Source organism: Athene noctua, chromosome 1 (assembly GCF_965140245.1).
Source record: "Athene noctua chromosome 1, bAthNoc1.hap1.1, whole genome shotgun sequence".
Lineage (NCBI taxonomy): Eukaryota > Metazoa > Chordata > Aves > Strigiformes > Strigidae > Athene > Athene noctua.
In genome coordinates, this window is record NC_134037.1 from 30854327 (window position 1) to 30873276 (window position 18950).

General features: G+C 40.2%; 1 protein-coding gene across 9 annotated transcripts in view; it reads left to right on the top strand.

Annotated features, from left to right (window-relative positions):
- Positions 1–5569: 5569 nt before the first annotated feature.
- Positions 5570–18950, top strand: part of PHF3 (PHD finger protein 3) — a 50661-nt gene continuing 37280 nt past the window's right edge. For 4 of the 9 annotated variants that reach the window (XM_074895810.1, XM_074895814.1, XM_074895812.1 and 1 more), the window contains exon 1: positions 14470–14578. Coding sequence is in view for 2 of the 9 variants with exons in the window: in XM_074895809.1 (XP_074751910.1) it covers positions 14335–14578 (244 nt within the window). In the remaining 7 variants the exon portion in view is untranslated. Of the gene's footprint in view, positions 5647–14309; positions 14579–18950 lie in introns of those variants that run through there. The other 5 variants (XM_074895809.1, XM_074895808.1, XM_074895815.1 and 2 more) reach the window with 4 other exon arrangements.

Genomic DNA, 18950 nt, shown 5'->3' on the forward strand with positions numbered 1-18950 from the left:
CCATTCCATTCATGTACTGTGCCCAAGGCAGAGGCAGGCACCCAGAGGCACAGTTCATGTGTTTATTGTAGCTAAGGCTGGGATTGAACCATGCAACTGCAGTTGTCTCCCTACATACCCAATCCCTCTCCCTGAGGAGCGTTGGGAGCAGGGGCCTGACTGTGTTGGCAGGATGCCGAGGCTAGGAATTACTGCAGAACCAAGTGGTGCACAGCCACATCACAAAATGTTTGTGATGCACAGTTATGGAGGTTCCCACTCATTCAGACTGCAAACATAGTACTGTATAGCTGGAGGTTAGCAAGTTCAGTACCTAAACTTAAGAATGGGGAGAAAATGAGTAGGGCAGCTTTGGGCCTGTGATAATAACAAATTCTGAGGGGAAAAAACCAGGTGGAATAAAATGGATTTTCCAGAGGTTATTATGCCACACTAGGAACTATTAGTTAAACTGGAGAAACAGATCTAGTAGAACACCTTTAAGGTAGAAAAAGCAGGAGACAATAACAGATAATAACGGAAGGCTGGAGAGAGAGTGAGAGGAATTTCTCAACAATTGATTTGGGAATTGTACTTTTGTGTATATGTATATATGATTATAATAACATAATCATACATAAAACTACATAATATATATCTACATGGATACAATTATTTAATTGCATTTTCATAAAACCTAGAATTGTCATCAAAAATTGTGTTGACTGAGGAAGATCAGAAGGGCATGTGCAGTCCTTGTTATGGTTGTCCAAAATGGGTGTATTCAAACTAAAGCATGTTTGCTTAATGAGATTTCTTCTTCAACAGCCTGGAGGGCTTTTATCAGTATCAGATTCAAACTCTGGATCTTTTAAGGTCTTTCACTTGATTTTTGCTTTCCAGAGTGATGTATCATAAATACTTCATTTATAAACTTATTTTATTGTATTTTTCCTTAGTCTTTATTTACATTTTTCTTGATTAAGAAACAATTTGCTTATTTCTGTACAGTGGTCACCTTAAGGTCTCTTGGTTCTGTGCTCTGATATTCAACAGAAGAGCTTCACAATCCCGCAATCCTAGCAATAAGGCATACTGCCAGTCTCCACTTCTAGCACCATGCCTGCGCCCCTGCTACTTGATCACACTTGCTGGCAGGAGGAACACTTAAGACAACTGGTTACTGAGCATGCATAGAGTGTAGAGATGAATGGAGAATATGTGTGCAAAGGAAATACAATGCTCAACCTTACTGGAAAAGCAGAAACGAAATCTCACAAGTCAGAAATCAACCTTACAGAAAACTTCTACAGATTTTTAATGCAAGATATATCATGTACACACTACAATGTATATGAATAAAGCTATAGGAATATATATATAAATACATGAATAAAATTTTCTTAATAACTGATGCTCTCTCAGATCTCTCTCCTTACAAGTATACAGAAAAAAAAAGGCCTGATAAAATATCAAATGAGCATTTATTCAAAATAAAATTATTTTTTACTATCATTTACTACCATATGATTGTCTCCACAGAACATAAAAATTAAGGTAAACAGTACTGGAGTAAAATCTCAGGTATTCAGAGGATTAGTAACTCTAGCAGTAGTTCCATAGGCAACTGCCAAAACTAGTTTGGGAGAGAAGTCTCAAAGGCCTGTTTTGTGCTAGATATTGTAGTTGTTTTCCTCTAGAGCTCCAAAACTTCATTCAAGGATTCTTTTTTTTCCCTGGTTTACACAAAGTTCTGCAAGTAATTGCAACTCTGTCTTGCCTTCTGGGATAAAATGTCTCTTTTCAGTCTTGAATCTGTGTATTCCATTAGAGAATTCTTAATAAATAGCTTGTTGCTTCTGTTATTTCATCTCTCTACTAAAATCTACCCTTGGTATACAATCAATGGATAAACATCCTTTGTCTTCAGAACCTCACCTTTTTCACCAAGCTGTATTGTTAATTTTAAAAGCCACAGTCCCTTTCACCTGTGGAACTGAATGGTTTTCTGCTGTTTTCTAGAGTATTGTTTGATTCAACAACTGGCAGCTAACCAGTCTTTGTGTGGGGAAAGAGAATTATCTTAAATATGGTGGAAAGTGGGTAAAGTGAAACATGTTACAGTTCCTGTACTAACTAAAGCAAGGAAAGGTGGGCAATGAAAGGAAAAATAGTGTCAAAATCAGATACTCTTAAGAAGATGTGCATTTTCACTTTGGGACTAGAAAATTTTAGATTATTGACTGTTATTGTTTTGCATTTGAAAAAGTCAAAGAATTCTTATTACAACAAGAAACAGAAGATCTGAAGAACCAACAGTTTTAAATTTTGCTAAGGATACTAGTTCACAATAGTCTACATCCAACAGGCTTCAAATGAGCTAAATATGGAGCTTCCTGAATTACTGATATTGGCAAATCCTGGATATTGTGAATAGGCAGTCTGCTGTTCACCCTGGGAAAAATCATGGCAAATGTGGTATGAAAAGCAGTCATCTCATTATTAAGAGGTGCAAATGTAGTATTGATGACTTTTCAGAAAAACAGACAGCAGAAAAAAATTAGCTTGTTCAGTGTTGGAAATTCAGCAGACAAAGGCAACTGCTGCTGTAGTATATATACTTCAGTTTCTTTCAGAGGTCTGATTCCACTTTGTATGACATTCTAAGAAGATACCTAGTTTACAGAATAAATGCAACACTTGGGTTTGAAAATAATTTATATCAAGTATCTTGAGAAAATTCAAATAGACATACCCAGCCAAAAAAAGATGTTCCTGTGAGACTTTGCTTGAATAGCTATTTGCCTACTGCTAGAACATATCTCAGCTTTTGACAGTAGCAAATACTACCCTGGAGCATGGGAGAAAACCTGTTAGTCTGCTACCATACCCAATATCTTCTTTATCCAGCCAAGCGTATGGAGCAGTCTAACTACTTTCTACATTCTGACAACCGGAGAACTAGTAATTAACACTGAGAAGTGAGACATGTTTAAGACCAGTAACATATCTGACTGTGTATAGCATATTTTCAAAAATACTGTTTAGAAAAAAATGTGGAAGGGCAGGGGAAGGATGCAAGGAAAATAATTCAGGAACCTCTTGGGAAGAGTTGTAGCTAAAGAGAGACTTGGAACTATAAGCAAAGAAACTGCCTTCTGTTGCTGCTGCTTTGTGTTCAAGGCACTAGTAGACCGTTTCCTGAAAATAAATAGGTTGCTTTCCAATGGGAATAGCTTGCAAGATCTGGACTATTACCAAGTAGCTCATGTGTATAGAGACAACATGATAAAAACATCCTAAGAAAGATAGCAGATGGTACAGTGTGACTGTGTATAGCTGATCTGTCATTGTATACAAAGGTCTTTGTAATACCTATTAAATTGTTCATTGTGGTGGGTTTTTTTTTAGATGTTAAATTAAACCACAACATAGGCGCTACAGGTGGGCAAGTTCACTATCTGTGTGACAGGCAATTGTGACTAAAAAGGGACTGGCACAGTGTGGGTCATGGCAAAAGAGAAGTATATAAACTCTGTTAAACTGAGATGGGTCACTGGAGTTATGTGACTTTTGAAAGTGTAAAGAAAGACCTGAATAGGGCAATGAACAATGATCAGATTACTGGCAGTGCTTTGTCTGCTGCTTGTGTCAAAAGCAGTAAGATCAAAAAGGTTGAATGCTGGAAAATTTGTGCAATGCAGATGTGTCTAACTGGATTTCACTTCAGAGAGTAATTTAATTTCTTAGTATAATCTCGACAATATATCACAGGTTTAGCGCCTTGTTGAAAGATTGTGCCTAAAAAACCTTGAGGAAATTAGTGCAACCAGTCCGGTAGCTCAGTTCTGTGCCATCATAAGGTGGCAATATTTTTTTAAAGATGCTTGCCTTGGAAAGGAGAGAGAATTTCTGAACTAGGAAAGTACAAGAAGAAAATTGGAAAAAAAAATAAATTGTGGTGATTTGCATAAAGGTAATTTAAGGACAGAGAGAAAAATGTTCAAGTGGATTAAAAACTGCTCTGCTTCAAAGGTGTTACCATCTTGTTACAACTACCCTATGTGGTGGCTGAAAACATCACGTGTTACAACCATGCCTTCAGTTTAAAGCCTCCTTTCTTACTGTGATGGTAGCAACATAAATATTTAATGTCTTTCAGCCTTTATGGCACCACCCAAGGCCCTAGAGAACATGCCTCTCAAAAGACTCAAAACAGAATTGAAAAAAAGAAACAAAAGGAAAAACTATCCATTTTAACTTCACCTTTTTGTTACTCTTTTTGTCCTGACGTCATGTTTGCCTTTCATTACAGAATATGAGAGATATGTAGTCTTAACATACATTCAGAAGGTAATTCTAAATTTGATTTTTAGAAATTATGTTAAAAATCTGTTTTTCCTTTGGGGGTGTGTTCAATTTGAAACTTGGTATAGGCAATAAACCCCAGGTACTGCACTTTGTAGTAGCCATGAGGCTGAAAGCAGCATAACGTACGTTGCACTTAACTAATAGCTATAATGTAAACTAGAAAGAGTCCTTTTCTTAGATAACATTTTGTAGAGACTAAATTACTTCAGGTTCTGACCACCTGACAAAATTGCACCATAAAATCCCCATCGGTGGGGATTTGTGTGAATGTGTGCCACCGGTACCCACAGTGCACATGAGGAAATCGTTACCGAAAAGGAGGCAGCTAAGGAGAAAACGGACGTGCTGAGAGGCGGCATGAGACATGTCCCCCCGGGACTGACAGGCTCTGGAGACTGTTCCTGTTCAGCCTGTAGTAACTGAAGAACCTGGCGCGCCGGGAGTTGAAGGAGTCTGCCCGAGGCCGCCAGCGGATCGGAAGGACTGGCCGCAAGCAGGTTGTGTAACACGGACTGCACCGAGGGGGACGGCAGCTGCCATTTGCAGACGGAGGCCACAATATTACATACGCACTCGACAGAGCGGGGCCAGGCCGGCCCCCTCAGCGGGGCCGCGGTGCGCAGTCCCCTGTGCCAAGGGGGTAAGGGGAACGCCCGCAGGCCCTCCCGGCCACCCTCCGCCGACCCGCAGGCCGAGGCCTGTCGAGCGAACGGCCCGGCCCGCGCAGCTGCGCCGCGGGGCCGCCCCACCAGGCACTTTTCGCTGTTTCGGCCCCCAGCGCCCACGAGGGTGCCCGGGAACCCCCGGGTGAGCCACGGCGACCGGCTCCGGTGACAGCGCCTCAGCGGGGCTTGGCGCAGCAGGAGGCCGCAAGCGCAGCGATGTCACGGGGCGGCAGGCGGCACGAAACAGCCGAAACACGCGCACCCGCCTCTTCTGTCCCCCGGCCCGGCCCGGCCCGGCCCGGCCCGGCCCGGCGCCCCCCGCCGCTGGGGACGCGCTCGCAGCCGCCCCCCGCCCGGCCCGGCCCAGCGCCTGCGCAGCGGCGCGCCCGCCCCCCGTAAACAGCGCCGTCACGTGAGCGGCCGGGCCCGGCGCGGCGCCGCTCGCCTGACGCCGCGGGGGCGCGCCTACGGGGCAGCGGGCACGCGGCCGGCACCGCGAGCCGCGCCGAGCCGCGCCGAGCCAGGCCGCGCCGGGGAAGCCCGCGCGCGCCCCCGCTGCCGTCTCTCCCTTCGGCGCGGCCGCCGCGTCCTTCCTCCGCGGCTCCGGGGCAGCGCTGGGCGGCGGAGCAGGGTGAGTTGCCGCCGCCGGGCCGCGGCAGGCAAAAGGGGGATGGGGAGGGCGAAGGGGCCCGCCGCGTTGCGTGGCCTCGCCCTGCTTTCGCCGGGACTCGGCGGGCGGCCGGGCAGGGCTGGGCCGGGCCTCGCCGGGCCGGGCCTTCCGCGGCGGCGGCGGGGCCGCGGCCTGGCCTGGCCTGGCCTGGCGACGCGGCCCAGCGCGGCGTGTCGGCGCGGGTAGGACGCGGCCTGCTTCCGCCGCGGCGCCGCCGGCACGAGCCGGGCGCGGAGGCGGCGCCGCCGGCGGCCCTTGTGCAGGGGCGGCCCGCGGTCTGGCTGCGGGCCCGGCGGGCGCTCCCTGGCCGAGCCCCGGCTGCTCCGCTCCGCTCCTCCCGGGCGCGGCTTCGCGGCGCCGGCGCTGACCTTGCGGAGGCCGCGCCCCGCGGAGCCCGGGTCGGCCGGGGCCCGGGCTCTTCGCCTAACGCCTGACATGGCGCTCCGGCCCCGGCCTCGGTGCCTGCGGCGGCCTCCCTCTCCCGTCCCCGCCCGCCCCGGCATCCGTGCGGGGACCCTGCCGTAGGCTCCCAGCCCGGAGCCGTGCTGCTGCTGGCTTCACTACACTGCTGTTGGCTTCGCTGCACCGGCTTCCCTGCCCCGCGTTTACTAGGTCTTGTCCCATTTTAGCAGTGCATGTTCCTTCCTGCCTCTTGAGCCGCTGATGCCTTCTTGCCCCATACAAACCTGAGGAACAAACACCAGTTTAGACCCTGCAGTTCCTCCTGCTATTGGTCTGACCTACGGCGGGCTCCTCCTCCCGTCTCTCAAACTTAGCATCATCAACAATTTCTGTGTTTAACTCTTGTGTATAGTACCCACTGTAGGAAGTGCTGGAGAAAATGTGATCACCAGCAGTACCCGGGAGATTCAGTGGCCCGGTGTATTTCCAGATCCTGTTCTTGGATGAGATGCTCTTCATGAGGCAGTGTGTCCATGCTTCTTGCTTGCTACTGGAATGCACATGATATCTGTAAGGCTTTAGAAGAGCCCTTGCTCATGTGATCGCGAGTGTGCTTTCTATTTGGTCTGCACAGTGGAGACATGTTACAGCCGTGAGGTGAGGGTTTGGAAGAGCACTTTGTGCAGTGTAGGTTGACTTAGTAGAAATGGCCTGCAGAATGAAGCGTAAAAGCGGGGAAGGGAAGACAGGAACACGGGATGACAACACCTGTACCATGCAAATTGTAGTCGTGGCATTGTCTTTTATGGGGTTTTATGTCATTATGTAGTTTCTGTACATTAGCTTCTATAAAAACGTATGCTAACATTGCTAAACAGTGGAAATACCGTAAGATTAAATGCCAGGATGGTAAACATATGGCATCTCTTTAATGCCATTAATTCATGGTTTGTTTTGTTTAATAAATTAATCTTTTAAGGTTTGAGACACACCGTAAGGGAGATCTTGAAAACCTGGATTTTATATTTCTTGGAATAATTTATCTTTGAGTGGTCTTTTCACTTAGTGTGTAGCCCACAATGAAACTGCTACTCAGCTCTTTTTACTTTACCAAGTAGCTTCTGCTTTTAATTTATGTAGTTAGCTTTAAAGATTATATATAAAAATATGGTGTTCTGAACACCTAGATTTTTTTTAAGCTGTCATTGCCTATTACTCAGTCATTGAGTTTTTATGTATATTTAACATTTGCAAACCCTCAGGAATTTCAAGCAGCTGAAAGGGCACCTAACTACAAACCATGCTGGCTAGATCTAATTCAATATAGTTAACTGAAGTAATGCAACGTAGTGATAAGGTGTTTCTAAGAAAGTAAAAGCTCTAAAAAGTCTGTAATTCTTATTTGCCATACTTGTGACCTCCCATCATGGAGTAAATACTACTCATGTTGTGCAAAGAGCTGAACTGATATATGCTCTATGACATCTTTTTAGCTGTTATTTTAATGAAAGTTTGTACTTTTAAAAAATTAATTTTCCCTGGTCAACTTAAATACTGTTAAATCCAAGTCTTAAAAACACTAAAAGGAGATATATTATTAGTAGGAAATAATTGTTTTATTACATTATTCAGGCATATTATGTTGGAAACTTTTTTTCTATCGCAAGGGAATATTTTTGAAAGGTAATATGAAGTACCAATGGCCAAAGTTCACGAAATTGGGATATGAGAGTTCATTATATAGCATCAAAAAGTGAAAAACATGGACAGTTTGCAACATCCACCTGAGGGGTGTCAGTATAGCTACATGATGGATGGTATATTTCTGTGGAAAACTTCACAAGACTTAGCTTTTAAGCTTCTAATGATTTGTATTTCCAAATGAATCATTATCAGAGAGGCACTGATAAATTCGAAAGCTATTACAAATGAAACTACTCTGTCTGGGGTGACTGACAAATCATCAGTGTAACCTGTTAAACAGCTTAACATTTATACTGTGTTCAAACTGAAAACACTTGAAACCGTTCTTGAAGAATGGGTTGTTAGGCGTTGGAATGGGCTTCCCAGGGAGGTGGTGGAGTCCCCATCCCTGGAGGTGTTCAAGAGTCAGGTTGACATAGCGCTTGGGGATGTGGTGTAGTTGAGAACTGTCAATGCTAGGTTAGTGGTTGGACTAGGTGACCTTCAAGGTCTTTTCCAACCTTGGTGATTCTGTGATCTTGAGGGTGGAAAAAGATTGAAGAGCATAGCAGTAATGATGGAAAAATGATCTGTCCTGGTCTCTTACTTTTCAGGGTTATGTCTCTTGGTAGTGTCCTTACAAATTCTAGAGTTGTATGGAGTGATGGAGAGATTAATAAAATGATGTATAATTTTTGATTATACTTAATTTTTGTGGGATTCAAGAGTATCCATTGATGGGACAGTCCAGCAAAGGAGAACAGTGTACTTTACAAAATACATTTGAAAGATTTCATAATGTAAAGACATTTTTGTGACAGAACACAGCTAGTGTAGCACTATGTGCTGCTTCTAGCTGTAAAGTGAAGGTGAGGAATGTGTTTGGGGTTTTTTTTTTTGAGGAGAGATTGCTCTTCTAAAGATAAATGTTGATTTTCAGTGATCTAATAATTTAATCTTGTATGATAAAAGGTTTCTCTGTACTTTTTTTACATTTGTTTTGTCTTCTGGTTAAATCCTTTGTTTGAAAAATACTTTTATTCCTGCTCACTGAAATGAGGTACGGTTTTGGCTGGTGATTGTAATTCTTTTGGATAGTGAAGGTTTAATAAAGAAATTATCTTGAGCTGTCTTTCTTTCAAACACTGTGGTAGCAAGTAGTAAGGGGTCTGCTGTGTCAGTGAGGGGAGCAGCATATACCTTCAGATTATAAATAGATGTTGGGATGTGGTTATTTGATGTGTCAGACTGTGGAGATTTCAGTAGCAGGGTGATGAGATTTCTGCCATTTGGTGTCTGAAGACATTAGGGTTCCTTATTATTTGATATCTATGTGACAGTGCTGAGTCAGCTTTTCCCATTTGATTGAGGTGCTATTCGTCCAGATAGCTCTGTTCTTTTGTATAATTTTCTGAGCAGGTTTTATTACTACTACTTGAGGAAATAATACGGATTTTTTAATGGAGTGTGTTACTGTTGTTATGACTAGTCCTTGCTCTTGGTCATTTGGTGTGCGTAGACTGAAGGAAGGTGTTTTGCAGGACAAGAGTCCAAGTCTTAATGTTTTGAGTGTTGTGATGTTTCAACAGATTCAATGAATTGGAAGCAACAGACACTATTCAGAAAGGTATATAAATGAAATTAAAGGAATTGTAATGTTACTATTCTATCTTCAACAGCTTTAGACTCACTGATTGACGTAGGTCAATAAAGTAGATAATCTTCAACATCCAGGATTTTGAATATCTTAAATAAGCAGTGTGAGCTTTTTTCATTTCTTTGGTTAGATTCCCTCAGATTTTTTTCCCCTCTTGTTCACAATGGAGACAATTTTTTTTTGCTTAAATTTTGTTGTAGAAATATTTTATTTTTCTGGAATCTAACTTAGGATTTTCCTAAACCAGATTTCTTTTTAAATTGACAATCGTTAAACATACAGAAAATTATATTTTATATTCTTAAATTTAAAATACAAGCTAACGTATGAAAGTTAGGTTTAAAACACAAACTAATATATGAAAGTTCACCCCCTGGGCAGAGAGTGGAGGAGAGAAAGTAATTACAGTGAATGTTATTTAAAAGTGTGAAACCGAACTTTTCCTTAGTAAAATAAATGATGTAGGAATACTATTAAAACTAAATAAAGAAGGTAAAGGAAATTAATAAAACATCAAGACATATATCTAATGAAAATCCAAGTATGTAGTTGGAAAATTAAACACTTGATCATACCTGGTGTTTAAGGGAGTCTTAATTTAGAATGCAAAGACAGGTGTGTGCATCAGCTAAGAAACACTCAGGATTTCTAGTGGTATATACCATTTGTGATTGCCTCTGCTTGAGGTGGATTTTAGGTAAGCTGGTAGAGACACGCTGATGCAGTTGGATATCTCCGCTAAACTGTTCTGCTCTTTTGCAATAAAAAAAATAATACAACAGGAACTGAAGTAATTTTTTTTTCCTCTTTCAGAGACAAAATACACAATGAGAAGCCTTAAAGATGTACAATATCTCTTATCCAGATCTTAGTCTTACTTTCTCTTGTAAGATTTGTTTTAAAGGATATCCTTGGTTGAGATCTCAGTTTCTTTTCTTAGCAAGGGATCATTCTGGCTAATTATTTTTTAATCTCAGAAAGTCATTTAGAGCAGCTAGAGATGTAATGAAATGTAAATGGGGACAAGATAAAAATGTGCCATATCACATCCTAGAGCATCTTTATTTCATGCCAGTATTTGTTGGGATTTGAGGCAATATGATGACATACCAAACTTAAACTAATTCAAAGAAATGCGTTTTTTAAACTGGAAGACTTAGACTGAAATGGAAAATGATGCTGAGAGCATGAAGAGATTTTATGGTAATGTGGGAGAAGTTCTGGAAGCCATGTTTAACTTACATGCTTTTTTTCTTTAACAGGGTTGTTTTTAGTGATGGATCACTTGATGAAAGGTTTCACTTGGTGGGTTGCTTCCATGGGTATTGTCACTGATTGAAACAAGTCAGTCCCAGGTGTGAGAGAAATGTACTTTATTTAAGGAATTGAGGAGAATGCTATATATACCTTTAGCTTTTCTTGATGGTCCGATCTGATTGCACTCATGCTCCTGTATCTTGCTGTGCTGTGTGCTGCAGCAGTCTCAGTACATGCCCGGTTCTCCAGGAGCCAGTGGGTGGGAGAAGTTTCATGTCTATCCAGGCTAAACCTTGACTGGGATTTCCTCCTCTGTCATTTGCTTCTTTGCCTTGTTAGTCAAGTTCTCACTGGTTCTCCATATGTGAGACTTCATATTCTATTACTTCTGATTAACTACCCAGAGGGAAAACACTTTTGAATTATTGCGAGATAGGAGTACACTTGGTATGTGTACTTTTGTTGTGAGTGATGCCAAGCCACTGGCCCTTAGGGTTCAAATGGAGGACACAGCTGTGTTCCAGGGGAGCAATACATTCCTCCTTGGAGCTGTTAGAGTTATCTTTGGAAATAAGTGACCATGAAAAAGTTAACTGTGTTTTTGCCTATACCTCTAGCTATTTTTCCTGATGTTCAAGGTGTTTCAAATGCTAAGTTAACCATTCAAATTTAATGCACTTTAGGGATTGTGCAAGGGAATTTTTTTTTTTTAGTAACTGTTACTAACAATTGGCTTTCTAGCAAGAAGTATATCTTTCATTGTCAGTCCCACAGGTTCTACATGTGGTAGTTAATCTAGTAATGCTAGAAATAGTTTTCTAAACCTGGTACGGTAGTCCGAGTTGCACGAAGAACTGAACAGTGGTTTCTTGAACCAGTAAAGCAAAATTGTGACTTTACTGGGATAACCTCTAACGATTTTAAAAATTGTAGAACACATTCTTTAATCTTAGATTTTGTGGTGGTAGGATTTTTATGCAAAACCATTTTGTTTATATCTTTAGAATGTCTTTTTGATGCAAAATTTGGATAGAACTTACACTTGATCAGACTCATTCTCCAGAGATAAAGCTTTCAATAAAATTACTCTTGAGTTTTCTTGTAATAGCTAGTTAGGTGTCATTGAAGGTGGCTGTGGCCACTGCATGTATAGTTGCTTTGACAGTTACTGTGCAGTGCTTTTAGTATTCTGAATGACTGTGTGGTAGTCTTGCAAAACTGTAGGTATTGTTTTTCAATCACATCGCTGTAGACAGATTAATTTCTGTCAGCTTTAATTTTTGTAGCAAGAGCTAACATTCTGCTTAAGCTTTGCTACTTAGCACTGCTCTTAATGAAGTGGTCAGCACTGCTTTGGTAACAGCAATGTTTGAGTAATAACTATACAAATGTACTTCTCCTATCCAGAAAAAAACCTTGAGATATGTTATTATAAATGTATTCCAAGCCCCTGTCACTCTTTCATTTTGGGTACAAAAGGTTTCTTACAGTAATTCAGGGGTGTTCTGTTGCAGTGACATTGGCACTTGTTAGTGTCAGGGTTCACCATTGTTTTATTCTGTGTCTGTTACTCCTGTGCTTGTGTGATGCTAATATGAAAAAAAGTGTTATTACAGGAAGTTATTTTAAAGTACTGGACTGGGGCATTTACAATTATTTTCTTACTTTGAGCCACTCACTGTAGCTCTTGTAATTTATGCTGTATTGTATCAGATTGTTGTAACTACATGGCATAATAAAAATAGATTATACAGTGCAGCGTAACACTTCCTCTCTTAGTTTGCTGCTTTATTTGTTGCCAGATTTGGAAATTATTTTGACAACTGCAAAAAGAATGTGGACTGCTATAGGTGCTAGTTGGCATGGTGTGTACATAGATGCACTGTATTGCTTGATAAAAATAGTCTATTTTTTGGTGAGGGAGCTTTCAAATTATAACATACTTGGTGCTTTAAGTCTTGTTACATTCTTAGTGAATGCACATGCTTTTGCCTGACTTTCCTTCTTGCTGGCTGCTTGGTCAGTAGGACATTGTGTATTAGACTATTTTGTCATGGTTAGTGTGTAGATACTGTAAAGATACGATGCTCATCAAAGACATAATGCCATACCTGACCATTGTTTTCTTCTGAGCTGCTCTATGGGAGAAGGGAGACACTTGTGTTTTTAAAAAAACAAAACAACATTTTTCATGCTCACCTCTAGTTTTTGTAAATTTGTGAAATTAAATAAATTGCATAAATAGGGTTGAAATTCTATCAGAGCTCTTACATGTGCACGACTAGGATTTTCCCTGTTGACTGCCAAAAAAGAAATGTCCCATTGATGTGTATAAGGAAGCATACTTAATTGTTCTAGTAAGCAAGAGCAGGTACTGGATTTATTTAGTAGCAGGTTGCTTGAAGAACGATCTAGAAAGTAATTCAAGCACTACAAACTCTAAATCTCACTTTTCCTTTCATTAATGCGTTCATTCAAAAAAACCCCAAAAACCATCCTGTCTAGTGTGTGGGAGAAGAATGATGAAGGAAGGAGCGGGAGAGAATGTATATCCTTTTTCTATTTCCAAAAGCATGAACAGCTTTGCTTGCCAAAACTGGTCTCCGAGACTTTCCTGTATGCCAAATTAAGCCAGGCACTATTACACTACTCCATTTTCCTTGCCTCCATGACCATACTTACTGTAATTGTCTCTCTCCAATCTAAGTATATGCTTATCCTAAACTTCTGAAGAAACATTTTGCTGACCTTTTTTTCTATTCTGCTGTGTAGTTACATGTTCTTATTAGTTGAATCTCTGCTCCAATAGTTGCATTTCTGCTATATTGCAAAGGAGGTGATTTAGAAAATAGGGAATCCCTTCTTGTAAAATTTAGGTGCCATCTTTGAATACAGTTCCTTAAGTTTTACCTAAACTTCTTCAAAACTGAAGTTTCTAAAAGGCTCCTGGACCTTTTGAAGCCAGCTCATGATTCTTGTATGCTTGACTGAGGTCAGATTTCCATATAAAATTTCGGTAATTGAATTTAATGATAGGTAAAAAATAATAGAGGTAAGGCCTTGCTGCTTAAAAATAGTTACTTGCTATGAAATACTTGATAGTTCCTATATGAACAGAAATACAGTCCTTCTCAGTTGGGCCTAGTATGGCAGGCTCCTGAGCCTTCTCAGCTCCATTGATGGTAGTGGAAGCTGACCTCAACTTCTGCATTTAAAGGTGAAGAAAGATGTGCACTCACAGTGCTGCTAAGCAGGTTCACTTGTTCTTGATTTCCCCCTCCCACGGTGTCCCACCCTCTTGGTTTGGTTAAGTTTTAAACAAATTTTAGAAAGGAAGTGTTCTAATTTTCTAGTTACCCTGTAGAAGTGACAGCACTCTGATGCTGATAGCAGAGTTTATATTGACTTAGCATAGGCTTTCTTTTAAAAATAATCAGTTAGAGATTGATTTTTAGACATGGAGAGGGCCATGTTAAGACAGAAACAGATTTTTTTTTTTGTTAGAATTCTAAAATACCTTAAGCATTCTTTATAAAACACAACAGCCAAAACAGTTTGCTGGTTTCTTAGGTGTTTTACAATTTGTAGCTTATTTTCTTATGGTATTTTTCTTGTCTTTCTATAGGGCTGAAAGACACACAGGAGTCTTCATGGATATAGTTGATACATTTAATCATTTAATTCCTACTGAACACTTAGATGATGCCCTATTTCTAGGATCCAACCTGGAGAATGAAGTCTGTGAGGATTTTAGTACAAGTCAAAATGTCTTAGAGGATTCGCTGAAGAACATGCTCAGCGATAAGGATCCTATGCTAGGATCTGCAAGTGCCCAGTTCTGTTTGCCTGTTTTGGATAGCAATGATCCCAATTTCCAGATGCCTTGTTCAACAGGTAAATCTTACAATTTTTTAAGATTACAGTTTAAAATACAATTATACTCTAGTGCCAACCCTTTTTGGTAATGTAGAAATAATAATATGGGATTTCTGTCTCCTTCCTGCCCTTTTTGTTGCGCTGCTTACATGCCTAGCATGTAAACTATGTGCAGTTGTTCTTAACATCATCACTTAACAATAGAAAAAGGCTCCTAATCTGGATCAGAAGTAATTTAGGCTTTGTCTTGAGTATGTGTAAATTATTCCAAATTAAAGTTGTGATTTGTTTAGTGTAAGTAAGGTGCCTGATCAATGAAGTTGCTAGTTGTCTTCAAAAAATGTAGTAATTCTGGATTAGGAGTAGGAGCATGAGAGTTGTACAAATTACTGCTCTGACTTCAGGATTATTCTGTTAGTGATAGGCCTTCTAGTACTGAGCTGATACCAGATTCTGGGTGTTTTGCTTTTGTTGCTTTCAAACAAAACCCTGGAATGATAATACATTTCTTTTTTGTTTGTCTGGAAATACCTGATTTGAAAGCAAATTAGGGCAAAGTTTTAAATAAAAATTATCTTAGGAGTTGTGGAGTAGTTTTGGAAGATCCAAAACAAAAAAGGGGTGATCCGGTCCCTAAAATTATTGTTTATACTGTTGAATAGTTGGAATACACTGAATGTGGTATAAGAGACAAAAGTATACTCTGTGCTTAATAGTGGGTTTTTTTATTTGACTGGAAGTTTTTAAAAAATAATTTTTTTAGGTTCATTGGAAAAGTGTGGTAGATTACTGCAGATAACTTTGATTGTATCAACATCTCATTTTTTTCTGGTAACTGTTCCTGAAAATCTTGAAAACTCAGAATATGATACATATTTTGTTTCTGCTAAGACTAAATTCTCACCTTCACTAAATTAAGTGGTATTACAATATAGAAAACTTTAAATCAAAGATGATATTGACTGAAGCAATGAAAAAGTAAAACTACAAAGCCAAAACAAGATACTTGATCTTATTACGTAGTAGAAAATTATTTGAAGCCATTCTTAATGTTTTTTTTTATTTTTAGTGTAGTCTGTATCCTTACACATTTTTCTGTAACCCAACAAACAAAATTGTACCACTGTTAATGTGCATAAAACTGAACAATGTACACAACTAAACAAAATTCCTTCTCTAATTTTTTTTACTTCCAAGTAAAAAACAGTGATGCAAATTCCTGTTTCACATTGTGTCCTATGTATCTTCATTTAGAATTTTTGAATTAACTCATAGGGTACAGCTGGATATTTTGGAAGTTAGGGGGAGACTTTTGGGGCTTTTGGGCAGGTATTTCTCCTAAAAGTGATCAGCAGTGTGATAATTAGTACTATTGATACTTAAATAATCATGATTAGTTTTTAAGGTCTATTAAAATATGTGAGCTAACTCATTTACTTGGGAACTGCTATTTCAGCCCCTCTGCAGACTAAGGGAATCAAAACAGATTTGATTTATGCTGTATTCATGATTTTAATGTTTTGTTTTTAAATGTGAAAGCAAGAGCAGAGCCACATTTCAGAAAGCAATTTGCATTTAATGTAGTAGGTATCCAAAAGGACATGAAATCTTATTGTTGCTTGTTCTTTGTAGGTCTTGTTAAGAACTGTCCTTATTTTGAGATGATAGGACTACACTATATAGTTTTTTAGTTGAGAATAATGATTATCTGCTTGAAGCAAAGTTTCTTTGCTTGTCTTTCTTCCTTGAGTATTCGTATAGCTTATGATTTATTTGATTTGTCTGAGACTGTTGGTGATCTAATACAGTTTATGTAGTCTGCTGGTAAGAATGTACCTGCTGGTAAGGTGCAAGATGATAGTACCCTTGGTAAGAATTACCCGTAGGAAGACTGTTTTTTCCAGACAGGATGTGTGACAGCTCATCTCTACACCAACATCAGTTTGCCTAAAAATGAAAAAAGCATAATTCTCACAAACTTGCCTTACTTATCACTACTGTTTCTTTACAGGTACAACACCATTGGTGTGTCATTCAGAATGATAGTTTGCTGTATTCTGATCCTTATCTCACTATGAATTTATTCTGTAATGCATTAGGCAATATGCGAACAGAATTGTTGGTTATTGGCTCTTAACCTTTCACTAGGGTTAAAAGTGTACATAGAAAAATATATTTGCGGTAAGGTTTTACTGTTTAGTAAAATAAATCTCTGTTGTTATTTATTTGTTAAGCAGGGCAAGACCTAGGAAATACTGAAATGGTAGATGGTGGTGTTTCTTACATTCTTGATTTCATTCCTGAAGAAAAATGTTATTTTTTTCCAGGGGCACAAATTTATTTACCACAAGTTTACATCTTCACAGTACTTTGCATAACCCATGCCTAGACCATAGAACAGCTTAAGAAAAGGAACAAAATGCTCATGGAAATTAGTTCAGAGGGCCATCAAGGGGCAGATTTATTGTGTTTGCTGCTTCACGAATAACTGGAATGTACTCTGTTCTGTCCAGTTTTTAAAGTGTTGAAGATTTCATGCTACAACTTTCTTGGTTGTTGTGAGCAAGCTGAAGAGATAAAGGTAAAAGTAATTGCACTGAGGAGGCGATTTGGCTAAAATGGTGTTAGGTCCTATAGATAAAATGGAGGAGCAGAAGGCATGGCTCACTAGTACTTCTTTGAAAGCCTGGTTTGAGCAGAGTTCAAGAGTATTTGTAAACCTGTGTACAAACCAAAATACTGTCTTTATATGCCTTCAACCCCAAAAATGTACCATGTTCCAAATACGGAATTTCTTACCTGAGCATGAGTACGTGTGAGTGGCAGAGGCTTTGAGAAAGGCTTGTTTCAGGCCTGCTTACCCACATACCAGATTTCTCAGGAAAGTGACAACATTTTCTCTGTTGTAGAGATCAGGTCTTTTTGTCTAGGAACCCTTTCTCTGTTGTTTTTACATTTGTTTTGAGTATAGGTTTGTTTTCTGCTTTTTCTTACTGCAGCGTTGACATTAGTTCTTGTTGGGTGTTATTTACAGGCCTAATCCAAAGTTACTGCTCATCAACACTGCATGTCTTGCTCAGCTTTAGGGTTTATATTGCACATCATTCCCCATGAACTAAGCTCTTTCTTAATACTAAGCTCTTTTCCTGCTGAGTTACCAGTATCTGACTGTATGTGATGGATACTGGTAGCAGCTGGTTGTGTGTCCTTTAAACAGTTGAGGTACTTGACTGTAAGACAGAAACACATAGATTTTTATGAGTTGAAGTTTGATTTTACAGTCACTTCTCATTAGAGGTATCTACCCAGAAAATGCAAGTTTTTTAAATTGGATTATAAATGCCTCTCTTGGGGAGGATGGTAACATAGAATCATGTAATGCAGGAGAGTTGGAAGGGTCCTTTAAAGGTCATCTAGTCCAATCCTCCTGCAATGAGCAGGGACACCTTCCACTGGATGAGGTTGCTCAGGGCCCTGTCCAGCCTGACCTTGAATGTTTCCAGGGATTGGGCATCTGCCACCTCTCTGGACAACCTATACTGGTGCTTCACCAACCTCATGGTAAAAAATTTCTTCCTATATCTAGTCTGAATCTACCCTCTTTTCATTTAAAACCATTACCCTGCATCCTATTGCTAGAAGCCCCACTAAAAAGTTTGTCCCCATATTTCTCATAAGCCCCCTTTGAGTGTTGGAAGACTGCAGTAAAGTCTCCCTGGAGCTTTCTTTTCTCCAGACTGAACAACCCCAATTCTCCCAGCCTGTCCTCATAAAGGAAAGATGCCCAGACTCCTGATCATTTTTTGGCCCTCCCTGGACCTGCTCCAGTAGGTCCATGTCTTTCTTGTGCTGAGCATCACATAGTCAAAGTACTGGTGTATGACAAAGAGCACAGATTATGAGAATGGATGTCTGTTGCCTGCCTGTCGATAAGGAGAACTATATCAGTACCAGTAAAGCAGTCTCATGTTCATGTCTTGGCCTGAATCCAGTTTGTGCTGGATCTAAATGGTTTCTTCAGTTAGATGACATTGTTGGTCTTTCTCTACTCTGTGAGCTTGCTCTGTAATAGAACAGAATGGGGTTGTCTTGTTCAGCTTTGATGCAGCAGTTAAGTGTTTGGAGTAGACAAGAAGATTCTTTGTAGGTGATTCTGGTAATGGCTTTTAGCAGAGGTATAAGTAGCTCTTTATGACCCTCTCACAAGCTGGAAAGGGTATGGGTTAAATTAACAGAAGTTATGATGAAAATCCTTTTAAAATGTGTTTGTGAAGAGTGACTGCTAAACTGTAAAGATACAGTTGAGTTGCAAGTTTGTGGAGTTACATTGAGCAGATTGCTGCTCTTACAGCACAGGTAGGAGGGTTTCTGTTACTTAAGTGAATCAAGG